The sequence below is a fragment of the Mixophyes fleayi genome, chromosome 11 (genome assembly GCF_038048845.1).
Source record: "Mixophyes fleayi isolate aMixFle1 chromosome 11, aMixFle1.hap1, whole genome shotgun sequence".
NCBI classification, from domain to species: domain Eukaryota; kingdom Metazoa; phylum Chordata; class Amphibia; order Anura; family Limnodynastidae; genus Mixophyes; species Mixophyes fleayi.
In genome coordinates this window covers 1,560,534-1,576,114 of record NC_134412.1, presented here as the reverse complement: position 1 = coordinate 1,576,114, position 15,581 = coordinate 1,560,534, and the positions used below count along the sequence as shown (strand labels likewise).

The window sequence follows — 15,581 nt, the reverse complement described above, 5'->3', positions numbered from 1 at the left end:
TAATATCCCATCTCAGTACGTATACACTAATTCTATCTAATATCCCATCTCAGTACGTATACACTAATTCTATCTAATATCCCATCTCAGTACGTATACACTAATTCTATCTAATATCCCATCTCAGTACGTATACACTAATTATATCTAATATCCCATCTCAGTACGTATACACTAATTATATCTAATATCCCATCTCAGTACGTATACACTAATTCTAGCTAATATCCCATCTCAGTACGTATACACTAATTCTATCTAATATCCCATCTCAGTACGTATACACTAATTATATCTAATATCCCATCTCAGTACGTATACACTAATTATATCTAATATCTCATCTCTGTACGTATACACTAATTCTATCTAATATCCCATCTCAGTACGTATACACTAATTCTATCTAATATCCCATCTCAGTACGTATACACTAATTATATCTAATATCCCATCTCAGTACGTATACACTAATTCTATCTAATATCCCATCTCAGTACGTATACACTAATTATATCTAATATCCCATCTCAGTACGTATACACTAACTCTATCTAATATCCCATCTCAGTACGTATACACTAATTCTATCTAATATCCCATCTCAGTACGTATACACTAATTCTATCTAATATCCCATCTCAGTACGTATACACTAATTCTATCTAATATCCCATCTCAGTACGTATACACTAATTCTATCTAATATCCCATCTCAGTACGTATACACTAATTCTATCTAATATCCCATCTCAGTACGTATACACTAATTCTATCTAATATCCCATCTCAGTACGTATACACTAATTCTATCTAATATCCCATCTCAGTACGTATACACTAATTATATCTAATATCTCATCTCTGTACGTATACACTAATTCTATCTAATATCCCATCTCAGTACGTATACACTAATTCTATCTAATATCCCATCTCAGTACGTATACACTAATTCTATCTAATATCCCATCTCAGTACGTATACACTAATTATATCTAATATCCCATCTCAGTACGTATACACTAATTATATCTAATATCCCATCTCAGTACGTATACACTAATTATATCTAATATCCCATCTCAGTACGTATACACTAATTATATCTAATATCTCATCTCTGTACGTATACACTAATTCTATCTAATATCTCATCTCTGTACGTATACACTAATTCTATCTAATATCCCATCTCAGTACGTATACACTAATTATATCTAATATCTCATCTCTGTACGTATACACTAATTATATCTAATATCCCATCTCAGTACGTATACACTAATTCTATCTAATATCCCATCTCAGTACGTATACACTAATTCTATCTAATATCCCATCTCAGTACGTATACACTAATTCTATCTAATATCCCATCTCAGTACGTATACACTAATTATATCTAATATCTCATCTCTGTACGTATACACTAATTATATCTAATATCCCATCTCAGTACGTATACACTAATTCTATCTAATATCCCATCTCAGTACGTATACACTAATTCTATCTAATATCCCATCTCAGTACGTATACACTAATTCTATCTAATATCCCATCTCAGTACGTATACACTAATTATATCTAATATCCCATCTCAGTACGTATACACTAATTAGATCTAATATCCCATCTCAGTACATATACACTAATTAGATCTAATATCCCATCTCAGTACGTATACACTAATTCTATCTAATATCCCATCTCAGTACGTATACACTAATTCTATCTAATATCCCATCTCAGTACGTATACACTAATTCTATCTAATATCCCATCTCAGTACGTATACACTAATTCTATCTAATATCCCATCTCAGTACGTATACACTAATTCTATCTAATATCCCATCTCAGTACGTATACACTAATTAGATCTAATATCCCATCTCAGTACGTATACACTAATTATAACCCATCACTCTGGTCTTTATACTCTAATTCTAATATCATCAGCAGCAGCAGCTATTTATATAGCGCCACTAATTCCGCAGCGCTGTACAGAGAACTCACTCACATCAGTCCCTGCCCCATTGGAGCTTACAGTCTAAATGCCCTAACAGACACACACACACACACACACACACACACACACAGACAGACAGACAGACAGACAGACAGACAGACAGACAGACAGACAGACAGAGACAGACAGACAGACAGACTAGGGTTACGTTTGATAGCAGCCAATTAACCATCTCAGTATTTATACACCATGTAATAACTCAGCGTTCTGATCTATATATACCTATTCCCTGGTGTATAAACTAACTGTAACTAATAGCCCATTGTGCTCGTCTGTGTATTAGATAACCAATCAGTCCATAAATTATATAAATAAAAGTAAGCAATAATAATATATAAAATGTCTTCTATGTATGCATATAGTTTTGTATTTTCATACCGATGTTCTTAATGAAAGATTATTCACAAGACATAACGTTGACTTTATGACTAATGTTGGAATTGGGGGATAAACGTTCCCCTTTGTCGGCTGACAGAGATTTCCTACAGCGCTATTAACAGCTTCACCATTTCCTCACGTTATTTATATTCTGGTAAAAGTACATTACCCATCATCATAAAATGTATCGCCCGGATCCCGAGACCCCAGACTCACACATCGCTCTTCTCCGTCAGTTCTGTCTCTTTCAGTCGCTCCGGTGACTGCCATTTCAGGGGCACCTGGGCAGCTCTTTGTGCAGGAACTGACCCAGTCCGGTACTGTATGGCAGCCAGACCCAGACCGCACAGCTGGACGCTCATATCATCATGGATGAGGACGTTACACGCGGCCACGTATCCGTGTACTAGATTGTGAGTACCTGTCAGGTATTCCTAGGAACAGAAGGGTCAGAGGTCACTGGCAGGACTGGGGGGTCCTTCACAGGTCTGAGGGGTCTTCTGCTTTAACCTGAATGTTGTTCCATGTGCCCTCTTAGACGCTCTAATTCCCTCTCACAACTCATCTTGATAATTGAGATCCAACCGACAAGAGTGTGTTCAACGTTCTCAAAGTCATTAACTGAAATGAGAGTATTCTGCCCAAAACTAACCCAAAGTTACGATTGAATTTACAGTTTTTGGGGAGACCCATTCTCACCCTTAGTACAGTTTGCCTATTTCAAATAATCATCAGTGTTGTCTATGCCCCCCCCCCCCTCCACCATGTAAATGTGACCACTGAAGTGACACCAACAGATACCACTAGCTTGGGAGCGAAGAGAAGAGACTCGCCTGAGCCTGCATGAAGTGTGTGTGACAAAGGGTTAATCACAGAAAACCCACCTTGTCTATCTAGCAATGATTACAATCCCCTTTCTTTATCACTTGCTCACTATTAATTCCAAAGTTCAGCCCCCACAAAGGGTTGTTTCAAGACGGAACTTTCCCAGGAAGCCTTTGATTACTCCCTGATCTCACTCAAACTACAATCAAAACAAAAATCAAACAGAGTTATCATTAACCAAATAATACCCTGGATTTCAGTAGTGTAGCGCTATAAATGAACAAGCCTAACCAGCACATGTATTTTTTAACAACACAGAGACAGAATGTTATTAAGAGAAAGTTAATATGACAGAATAGTCACAAATTTTAAAGTATATAAAAAAATAAGGTAACAAAATGTCAAAAAGTGATTTTATGCAAAACAGTTTCTTAAAATAAAAGGGAGAAAATACAGAAACAGAAAAAACTTGCTCAATTTCTTATCTCTGTTAGTGAAGTACTCAGAAATATAGATCATAACACCAATCTAGTTTGTCTCCAGGTAAGATGAACAAAGACGCTATAAGCTCATAGTGATTTTAACTCTTTCAGCCCCCCTCCTATGAGGTCACTCAGAGAGGCAGTGTATATGCTAATAGGGTGAACTTCACACATGCGCATGAATCAGTCTATTCAGGAATCGCCAGAACATTTTATAAAGTTTCTTCACGAACATGACAGAATCCTAATAATACAAGCAATCAGCAGAGTATAAATTTACGTACATGTAGATATTATGAAACATCACTATAAAATATTGATTATTTGGGACAATACTAGATTCTATTGATTCCTATCCAGGTAGATCTTTCTGCTTAACTTACCAGATGTAGTGCACTCTCCTGACTATGAATGTGCACAGGGACATGCTCAAATAAGAATAATAAAAGAAATTACTTTAATGTGGACATTTCTTATTAGAAAATATAGTTCAGACCCTGTTCTCTGAATTTCAGTATGGATGGTCATAAATTTATTTCTATCATATGGTCTGATAACTCCGTTGACTAGCTATAGCCCCCATGCTATGAGCCGGGACATAAAGAAACAGTAGGGGGGCCTGGCTATGGCAAATAGTCTGTTGATTTCTCAACTGGGGATAGCAGGTTGGGTGATGATATAATGGGTTAATTCACCCAAAAACACATCATGAACAATTATTTGCACCTGAAACATTCCCCTAAATAGTTGGAAGCTGAAACAGACAAGTTTAGTTTTCACATTTTTTATTTCAAACTGCGGCTCTCCGGCTGCTATAGAACTACAATTCCCAGCATGTCAGGCAGAAGCAGCAGAGGTTGCTGGGATTTGGTTGCCTGAGCCTAAATCTTTGAGGCTAGGTTGAGTGGAGTTGTAGATTGGTCCCACTTAGTAAGTGACGTGTCTTATGTTGTACCTACCAGTCCATTCCCCACTTGGAACGCCATGGAGTAGACATCTTTCTCTGTGATCCTATGGGCGGGCTCCTGGGTGGCTTGGACCCCCTAGAGAAGTAAATAAAACAGGTGAATGTGAGGGAGACACATAGACTATTTCCCATGTGCGGTCTGATACCCTAATGCTCGGGGGATACAGATCTTAATCGGCCCATGGATCACTTGGCCACGCTCAGCTCTCCTAGTAGAGCTGAACCAGGCGTAGGCAACCTATGGCTCTTCAGCGATACATGAGATTCAAGCATGCACTGTCATGACTGGTCATGCTTGTAGTTTCTCACAATCAGAACAGCCACACTTTGCCTACCCTCTGCTTTCAGAAATACCAGTGGGCTACATCTAACAGGAATATGGGCAAGTGGACCATAAATGTGGAAATAACATATCTATGTTTTATTTACATATGGTGAAATATCTATAGGGACCATTTATGGGGAGCTGTGTATGGACTAGATATATCGCCCATTGATCAGGATAACCCTGATAACATGTTGGACAGTAATAACTTATTACCTGGTGGGAGTCCCTGAGAAATGCGAGCAGATTCCCAAAGGTCATGGTCTTCATGATGAAACAAGTTGGCCTCATTTGGGTCTGACACCACAGCATCCTCACCAGGTTGTCGTGTTTACAGACTTCTATATGAAACCTCATGAGATCAGTAAAGTCCTGGACTTCTCCTGGGCTGCAATGTTCTACAGAGGACAAGTCAGAAAAGCCGGTGAGACAACAGCTGAAATCGCCGGTTTTCTCCTCTCGTGACGTCTCTCCAACTACACATCAGTCAGTCTGGATCATTCACTGAGTCATTTGTCCAACATCAGTTCTATCTGTTCTGCTCCACTTACCGGACATTTCCTTTAGAACAACGTCTTGTCTGTCCTCTGCCTCCCCAGAGCAGAGAAGAACAGCCCGACTGATAGGACCATAGTGTCCACTACACAGGACAACCCTGTCCACGATCCTCCACTCACTGGGCAACTGCTTCTTCTCCAGTATGGAGTCCAGGACACAGGTTGAATTCTCATAGACTGCAGCGGCATTCACAGCCCAAACCCCAACCAAATCATCTGATAGGGAAATGAGATTATAATGTAATATTATTATATTAACCCTTTCATCAATGTCAGTTCCAAAGTGTTCAGCACACAAGACAGAGCAGCCAGCCTCCATTATCTGTTATATAATTATATCACACACTGGTGTATTTATATTATAACACTCCAGGGGAAAGCAGGGTTTTCACGGGAGGATCTGTCACCAGAATGTTTCTCAAGAGAAAACGGATATGTTACACTGCCCTCATATGCACAGCAAATATATCATGTAAAATCAAGCATATAGATACCAAACACATATAATATAATTGTTTAAAGTCTATAGTCTTCTAGAAATTATATTGCACATAGATGTATCTCTCTATAATATAATAACACTGCACACAGAGGTATCTCATTGTGCTATAATAATATAAATGTATTTCTCTATAATAAAATACTGCACCTGTGTTAGTTCCTCATAAAAAAAGTATAAATTGGGTACATAGCCGTAACTTAAAATTTTAGAGAAGCAAAACTGCCGCCCACTAGACATCAATATCAACCAAATAAACCTAAAATAATCATAAACTGCGCCCCCCTTCAGCGATACTCCCTGGGCAGTCGCCCCTCGCGCACAGCCTTAGTTACGGCCCTAATTGGGTGTAAATAGTCCATCTAGTCCAATAACTTTTTTTTTATAAAAAAATATATATTCCATCCAAACAGCCTGGTCTGGGGACTTGTTCTACCTACATGCAAAGAATAAATAATTGGGCTGCATGATCCCTTCCCCTCACCCCCCAATAAAACTTCAATCGATCCCAACACAAGACATCCTGGGCTGGTTCCCAAGTCATGGTACCCCAGGTCGGCTCGTGTCCTCTTGGTTAAAAGGCTTCAAAAAACAACATGTGATTTCCACAGGGAGGGGCACAAACTAAATAGCTTTTCGTTTTTTTTAGGCTACATTTACTTTTTTTATTCACTCTCCCCTGCCGTTCCTCAAACTGCACAAGCCACACGTGTCAGCTTCACCGTAGATCACAGCGTCAGTATTAACAGGATCTGGTATAATTGCAGCAGATTGGGAGGCATCATATAGAATCAGTGCCGATTAGATAAATATTATTTACAGAACTATAAATGTCCATACATATATCTAGAAACTCTGTTCATATGCGTTTTATCTCCAGTTATGTGGGACAGCAATGGGAACAATTATTGCACCTATTTTGCTAATTTATTCATGATGACTTGGGAATTCTAATATATCTAGAAAAACAATCCATACCTTAAGGACACTATACTTTATAAGTGTTACATAACTCATGTTATAATGGTGTAGAAGGGTACTGGGAACTTCATGAAATTTATTGAAAATTAGGATCATAACCTAAAATTCAAAACAACATAGACAAAGTCAGTAAATACAAAGAGCTACTGGAATTTCAAAAGCGGCCACCTGGAAAATTCAAAAGACTGACATCCGGATCATACAGTTTTGCTGCATAAAAAGGAACTGCAGCCCCACAGATATATGTCCAACAACTGTCTATATATGCTCGGACATTCATAGACGGAGTTTACCCTGAGAATATTATTAGTAATGCTATAAACAAAGATTTTCTGGAATAAAAAGGAGAAAGAGCTAGGGGGCTATTTATCAATATCATGTCAAGGTGCCTCAGTGCGCCTACTTCATACATTGTTAGGTACGTCCTAACTCTGCACAGGTCTGCCCCGCAGCCTGCTCCTCTGAAAGGGCCCTCCTGCTCCTAAACTCATCCTAAAATCTTCAAATCTAATGCACGGTGGGTCCAAAGCTGACTTCATCCTGCACAGCAGATGATCTGACCTCCAGTGGTCGTTAGGAAAACTTCTGTTTTACACGGACTAAAGCACTAAGCCGAAGTCGCCTCTGATTTCCGTGATCTCACGTCTTTATATGGTCCCAGAATTCCTTGGTGTCTTCTATTATATTTATAATTTACAGTCATTTCTAATTTACATTATCCTATATCTCATAGAATAATTCTGTTTATGGGTGTAAGAGCCAATCCATTGTTGTACCTGCTGCTCCGTTTCCTGACTCTCTTCCTTTCACTGTCTTCCTGCGGATAGTCTTCCATAAGATGACAACAACCCCCAGGAGGGTGGAGGCTGAGAGTAGAGCTGGGATGATGATCACTGAGATTTGCTGGTTATTTCCATCTGCAGAGTAGATTACACAAAGTATTAATCACAAAGCTGACACAGCTCACACTCTACTTCCAAACATTTCATGAGAAATGCGGAATGAGACCAATAATCCACGGGACAGTGTTTACTTCACTCTATACGTGACATGAAGGAAAATATGGCTCTTCCCATATGACCTTATAATCCAGAAGGTGTGAGGAATACTGGATGCATAATTTAGGGGAACAACAATTACAAGTGCTGGAGGGGAAAGTGTAAATACATTGATTGTGGAAGAAGAGGGATACATTTCTTTGAAGTTTCCAGGGACCATTTCAAGTTTTGGCAGTGTGAGGTGAGAGTCTCCTAGAAGAGAGCTGCATTGGAGAAGTCCTGCCGTTGTGTATGGGATGAGTCTATGAGACTGGAAGATATTAGACCATTGGAGAGAAGAAGGCAACTGCTAAATCCATATCAATTGGATTTATATTTGTGTTTATTAAATATTGTGCCGAGTAGAGTTTTTGCGCTATCTTTTTTAGTATTTTAGTTTATCTATTTCAGCAGGTCCAGAACCTGCTCTAGATAGCAGCATCTCGACCGGTCAATTGAGATATATTAGCGCCCCGTATATGTTTGTCTGTTATATGCTATATATGGGTGAGGTCAGAAATATAATTGGGACAGAAATTATAGACGACCTTGTAGACAAGGCTCAGCCCTTAAAATTGTATTCTGAGTTTATGGGAAGCTAATGGCAACAGAGGGACAGATAGAAGAGTATCGCAGGATCATTCATTGCTGGGGGATAGTTTTGTGACTCGCAGGCCAGAAAATATGAAGCTGCAATAGTAAAGATGGGAAATGATAAGGGCATGGACCAGGATTTTGGTGGCATATGATGAAACCAGGAGGGGGCAGTACTGCAGATGCCATAGCAATGGAGAGCTTCCAGAAATATGGGATGGTCAACAGTGTCGTGCAGGAGATAAATCCAGGAGAAGACTCTCCTTTGATTTGGTTGCAAGGAGATAGCTTTCGACTTTTGTGAGCACAGTTTTTGTGACTGTGTTGGGGGTAAGCCAGACCGAAGCAGGAATTGGGGTGTAGGAAAAACGATCAGTCTATTGTAAACAAGTCACTCTGGAAGCTAGAGGGATGGGTCAAGGGTGGTTTCTCTAGAATGGGAATGATTGCATGTAAGGGCAGAGAGAAAACAGTGAATAATTTGGTGAAGGCAGGAACCTGTTTGATGGAGTGAGGGGCCAGGAGGCCAAAAAGGTTTGGACCAAATGAACAGGTGGTGAGATGAGAACTTCATCTCCACTTACTGGACTGAAAGAACCAGGGATGGAATTGACGAATGTAGTTTGGCAGGAGGAACCTTTGCCTGGAGCAGATGGGGGTCTGGTTGGTCAGGGCAGGAGGGGTTATAGATTAGGGAAGGAAGGGCACCATGTAGATGGGAATAAAGAAATAGAGTTAGCGCCGTGTGTGATCCATCCAGGTCTTAAAAAACTGAAAACAAAGACAATATTTCCATATGGTAACACAAATCCTTATATTGTACAATTATTCATTCAAAGACTGAAGGATGAGGAAGGGACCATATGTCTAACAGGACCCATTTATGGAACTAGTAAGTTATTGAAAAACTAATAGAACAAATAACACAACTGACTATTTTTGAATTTCAGGTACATTTTCTTACTCCACAATGTGTCACATGAAATCCCAGCCTCAGATCTAGACAGGAAGCTGGGGTACAGGCTGAGTGTTGTTACTTATGACCCCAGTCACTATAACGCTGCGGGAACATCGCTGGTAGACAGCCTCCCTCTGACAGTATCACGTATACTAGATCTCATGGTTTGGTTGAGATATGTTCTATAATACTCAGAAGATAAAGCTGCCGGATTCTTACTATTATGGAAGTCCTCCGAGAAGTTCATGGTTAACTGCTGAAGATTGTCCATGTGTCACCACCAAATCCTTGTACACTTGGACTGTTTGTCAGTCCCTGTAAGAGAGGTAGATGGACAATGGTCATTATTATATTATTTAGATTATTGAGTCCACTCCTATATCACCCCATTGTCTATCTGGGTGCAGGAAAGCACCATGTACCACAACTGATTGTTGACTTGTATGTTCAATATAGAGTAAGTCTGGAGTTTTAAAGTTGACAAGAAAACAATAAAATATCAATTTTTTTTAGTGTGAGTAATCAGTGATAAGAAACAGCCATTTAATGTCCCTTTAATTTCAACATTTGCTGAGCTAAATGTGAAATACAGATTTGGGCGACCTCACTGACCTGTTACGTAACAACAAATTAGTTCCCAGTAGAATATTGTTTGATTTCTGAGTAACTCTGTCAAGGTCACTGGATGAATTTATGTTCTCTCAAGTAATGCGAGATCTAAATAAGAGATATCGAGTGCACAAAGGTGTCTCCGAGGCTCCTAAGACCATGCAGTTATCAGCAACACGACTACCCTTGAACTATAGATTATACTAAGAGCGAGGGAGGCGACTGTGTACAGATGACATGAAATTCACAAACAACTCCTCCAGCATTAACCCTACAATCTAAATTGTCACATATAACCCAGATCTATTCTGCTCCCATCCAAGTCTCCAATTCTGGATGTAAACTCTGCTGATGCTCACAATGGCCCCGATTCATTAAGGAAAGTTAAGTAAAAAAATTGAGTAAGACGTCTCCTGGACAAAACTATGTTACAATACAAGGGGTGCAAACTAGTTTTCTGTTTTGCACATAAGTTAAATACTGTTTTTTCATGTAGCACACACATATCAACTTGAAATTTGTACAAATAAGCTGTCAAGTATGTGTGTGCTACATGAAAACACAGTCAGTATTTAACTTATGTGCAAAACAGAAAACTAGTTTGCACCCCTTGTATTGTAACATAGTTTTGTCCAGGAGACGTCTTACTCAATTTTTTTACTTAACTTTCCTTAATGAATCGGGGCCATTGTGAGCATCAGCAGAGTTTACATCCAGAATTGCCGCCCTGGCCGGTCGGCACCTACTGATAGACTCCTTATTGGTCATGTCGGCAGATGACCAACATCACCCTACACCTAGTTACGTGGGGAATAAGAAGCTGTGCTCCCTTCCCCAGGAAACGTCTCTATAATGTGCTCTCTCCACCCCTTTATCTGAATTAAAAAAAAACATCCAGTGAAATTACGTCTTGTTTTACCCCTTTAGAGCAACAGTTGGCACACTCGTCCATCTTATCGTCACTTAGCGAGTAACCCCCCAACGTCTCCCAGCGGACAATCCATTCATGTTGTCACATTTATTCAATACAAGTAAAGGGAAAGAGAATTAAGTTGAGGAGTTTCAGGTCACTGATTCCAGCTCGGTAGAGCTCAGTATCTCTTATCAGACACTTCCCTATCTAGAATCTGAATGTTGTAGAATAGCTCAAAGTACAGACACTGTCCATGTGTATATGGTGTACCTGTCATACTGTGTGAGGCAAGAGCATGGGGTGTAACAGGTACAACCAAAAAATAAATTAATCTACAACAAATTTCAGGAATCAGGAAGAAATTTCTGTTTTATTTCGATGTTTCTCAGACACAGGAAGACACCTATTCCGGATGCTGCAGAATATTATTGTCCCCACTGACATCTACACAGGATAACTGTGACTACAAACTACGTATGTTCTGCCATGAAATAAACACACAGGACCTGGAAAACACAGTTACCACAACTTTAAATAGTCGCAATACAGCGATCAGAGCCGCACGTAGAGCAACACTGACCAGAATCTGTCTGTGCGACATACAATAAAGGAATCCTTTATCTCTGTAACCGGTGGATTCAGGGTCTCCCCGGGGTCTGACACCAGCAGATATTAATGTATCAGTTTCCAGTCTCAGGAGGTAACTCTGTAACCGGTGGATTCAGGGTCTCCCCCGGCTCTGACACCAGCAGATATTAATGTATCAGTTTCCAGTCTCAGGAGGTAACTCTGTAACCGGTGGATTCAGGGTCTCCCCCGGCTCTGACACCAGCAGATATTAATGTATCAGTTTCCAGTCTCAGGAGGTAACTCTGTAACCGGTGGATTCAGGGTCTCCCCCGGCTCTGACACCAGCAGATATTAATGTATCAGTTTCCAGTCTCAGGAGGTAACTCTGTAACCGGTGGATTCAGGGTCTCCCCCGGCTCTGACACCAGCAGATATTAATGTATCAGTTTCCAGTCTCAGGAGGTAACTCTGTAACCGGTGGATTCAGGGTCTCCCCCGGCTCTGACACCAGCAGATATTAATGTATCAGTTTCCAGTCTCAGGAGGTAACTCTGTAACCGGTGGATTCAGGGTCTCCCCCGGCTCTGACACCAGCAGATATTAATGTATCAGTTTCCAGTCTCAGGAGGTAACTCTGTAACCGGTGGATTCAGGGTCTCCCCCGGCTCTGACACCAGCAGATATTAATGTATCAGTTTCCAGTCTCAGGAGGTAACTCTGTAACCGGTGGATTCAGGGTCTCCCCAGGGTCTGACACCAGCAGATATTAATGTATCAGTTTCCAGTCTCAGGAGGTAACTCTGTAACCGGTGGATTCAGGGTCTCCCCAGGGTCTGGCTACGTTGTTTGCTACATATTTATACTATTGTTTTATTGAAAAAGAAAATCCATACCGCACACCGGAAAAGATTTCCAAAAATGCTATTAAAGTGTAAGAGAGTGTGAATGAAGTCAGGGGAATGTGATAAAACATATTAATCAATAATAATGTGACTCTAAAGACCAACAATGAAACAGCCAAGTTTGAAGGTGAAATACAGAAATCCATGAAAACGTGGCTGATGTGTAACGTTGGCGCCTCTGGGGGTTCTGTGATTGTGGGGAGCAGACACAGTATAATATAGGGGGACACAGTATAATATAGGGGGACACAGTATAATATAGGGGGACACAGTATAATATAGGGGCACACAGTATAATATAGGGGGACACAGTATAATATAGGGGGACACAGTATAATATAGGGGGACACACAGTATAATATAGGGGGACACAGTATAATATAGGGGGACACACAGTATAATATAGGGGGACACAGTATAATATAGGGACACAGTATAATATAGGGACACAGTATAATATAGGGACACAGTATAATATAGGGACACACAGTATAATATAGGGACACACAGTATAATATAATATAGGGACACACAGTATAATATAGGGACACACAGTATAATATAATATAGGGACACACAGTATAATATAGGGACACACAGTATAATATAGGGGGACACAGTATAATATAGGGGGACACAGTATAATATAGGGACACACAGTATAATATAGGGACACACAGTATAATATAGGGACACACAGTATAATATAGGGACACACAGTATAATATAGGGGGACACAGTATAATATAGGGGGACACAGTATAATATAATATAGGGGGACACAGTATAATATAATATAGGGACACAAAGTATAATATAGGGACACACAGTATAATATAGGGACACACAGTATAATATAGGGGGACACAAAGTATAATATAAAATAGGGACACACAGTATAATATAGGGACACACAGTATAATATAGGGGGACACAGTATAATATAGGGGGACACAGTATAATATAGGGGGACACAGTATAATATAGGGGGACACAGTATAATATAGGGACACACGGTATAACAGAAAGAGATCTCATGCAGGTCTGGACCATACAACAATTTAGCATATTGTACATCAAGGCGCCAACAAACGGGATAAACAAAATCACACAACAACCAGATTTGTGGCTGTTCTGCCGGTTGTCTGTTTTATGGTAAAGTCCCAGCTGTGCCCCTTGTTTCATGGTGACCTCAAACCAATTGGGGGTCATGTGCCCATAAACCCAGTGATTGTACTGGGGCCACGCGTCACACTGTAGGTGAATTTGGTCAGACTGTACGGGGTGAGGTTCTGTGAGAGGGGTCACTGTATCTACAGTTAGTTTATGTGACCCAGATACAAAGAGGATGCACAGACATTACCTGGACTATTCTGCAGCTATTCAAATAGTAACACAGCTGGACGTGGAGCTGACACTTTAAATTACATTTAGTTCACCCTGATAACAGCAGGATGTTACACTGGTGGCCCTGAGTTATCACAGACTCTTCTCTATAAAGTCAGTCCAGAAACACGTTCTGCTCAGAGGATGGAAAGAGGAAATTAAATGTCCTTTTGACCATTGTACAGTGCTGCGGAATATGTTGGCACTATAACAGTTGTTACCTGGTGCCACCTCTTGGCTGGTGGCAGAGACTTACAGAGAACATCAGGATGTGTGTGACTCCACTGTGCTCTGTCACATAACTGCACTTCCTGTGTGTAAATGTACACAGTGCTGTATGTCACCGGCTGGCCGCCAGTATACACAGTGCTGCACGTCACATGCCAGCAGTACACACAGTATTACACGTCACAGGCTGGCAGTATACACAGTGCTGCACGTCACAGGCCAGCAGTACACACAGTATTACACGTCACAGGCTGGCAGTATACACAGTGCTGCACGTCACAGGCTGGTAATATACACAGTGTGGTATGTCACAGGCTGGTAATATACACAGTGCTGTATGTCACCGGCTGGCTGCCAGTATACACAATGCTGCACAGGGTGGTAATATACACAGTGCTGTATGTCACAGGCTGGTAATATACACAGTGCTGCACGTCACAGGCTGGTAATATACACAGTGCTGTATGTCACAGGCTGGCAGTATACACAATGCTGCACGTCACAGGCTGGTAATATACACAGTGCTGCACGTCACAGGCTGGTAATATACACAGTGCTGCACGTCACAGGCTGGTAAATATACACAGTGCTGTATGTCACAGGCTGGTAATATACACAGTGCTGCATGTCACAGGCTGGTAATATACACAGTGCTGCACGTCACAGGCTGGTAATATACACAGTGCTGCACGTCACAGGCTGGTAATATACACAGTGTGGTATGTCACAGGCCAGCAGTACACACAGTATTACACATCACAGGCTGGCAGTATACACAGTGCTGCACGTCACAGGCTGGTAATATACACAGTGCTGCACGTCACAGGCTGGTAATATACACAGTGCTGTATGTCACAGGCCAGCAGTATACACAGTGCTGCACGTCACAGGCCAGCAGTACACACAGTATTACACATCACAGGCTGGCAGTATACACAGTGCTGCATGTCACAGGCTGGTAATATACACAGTGTGGTATGTCACAGGCCAGCAGTACACACAGTATTACACGTCACAGGACGCCAGTATACACAGTGCTGCACGTCACATGCCAGCAGTACACACAGTATTACACGTCACAGGCTGGCAGTATACACAGTGCTGCACGTCACAGGCCAGCAGTACACACAGTATTACACGTCACAGGCTGGCAGTATACACAGTGCTGCACGTCACAGGCTGGTAATATACACAGTGCTGCACGTCACAGGCTGGTAATATACACAGTGCTGTATGTCACCGGCTGGCTGCCAGTATACACAATGCTGCACGTCACAGGCTGGTAATATACACAGTGCTGCACGTCACAGGCTGGTAATATACACAGTGCTGCAC

At 41.0% G+C, this 15,581-nt stretch overlaps 1 protein-coding gene across 3 annotated transcripts in view; it reads right to left on the bottom strand.

Annotated features, from left to right (window-relative positions):
- LOC142107105 (tyrosine-protein kinase STYK1-like) overlaps window positions 1-15,581 on the bottom strand; it is a 66,788-nt gene that overhangs the window by 8,811 nt on the left and 42,396 nt on the right. For all 3 annotated transcript variants that reach the window (XM_075190272.1, XM_075190271.1, XM_075190270.1), the window contains 6 exons: window positions 9,858-9,953; window positions 7,826-7,966; window positions 5,564-5,785; window positions 5,229-5,410; window positions 4,680-4,763; window positions 2,630-2,847 (listed from right to left, as the gene is read on the bottom strand). In XM_075190272.1, the coding sequence (XP_075046373.1) occupies window positions 2,630-2,847; window positions 4,680-4,763; window positions 5,229-5,410; window positions 5,564-5,785; window positions 7,826-7,966; window positions 9,858-9,909 (899 nt within the window). In that variant the 5' untranslated portion in view covers window positions 9,910-9,953. The remainder of the gene's footprint in view (window positions 1-2,629; window positions 2,848-4,679; window positions 4,764-5,228; window positions 5,411-5,563; window positions 5,786-7,825; window positions 7,967-9,857; window positions 9,954-15,581) is intronic.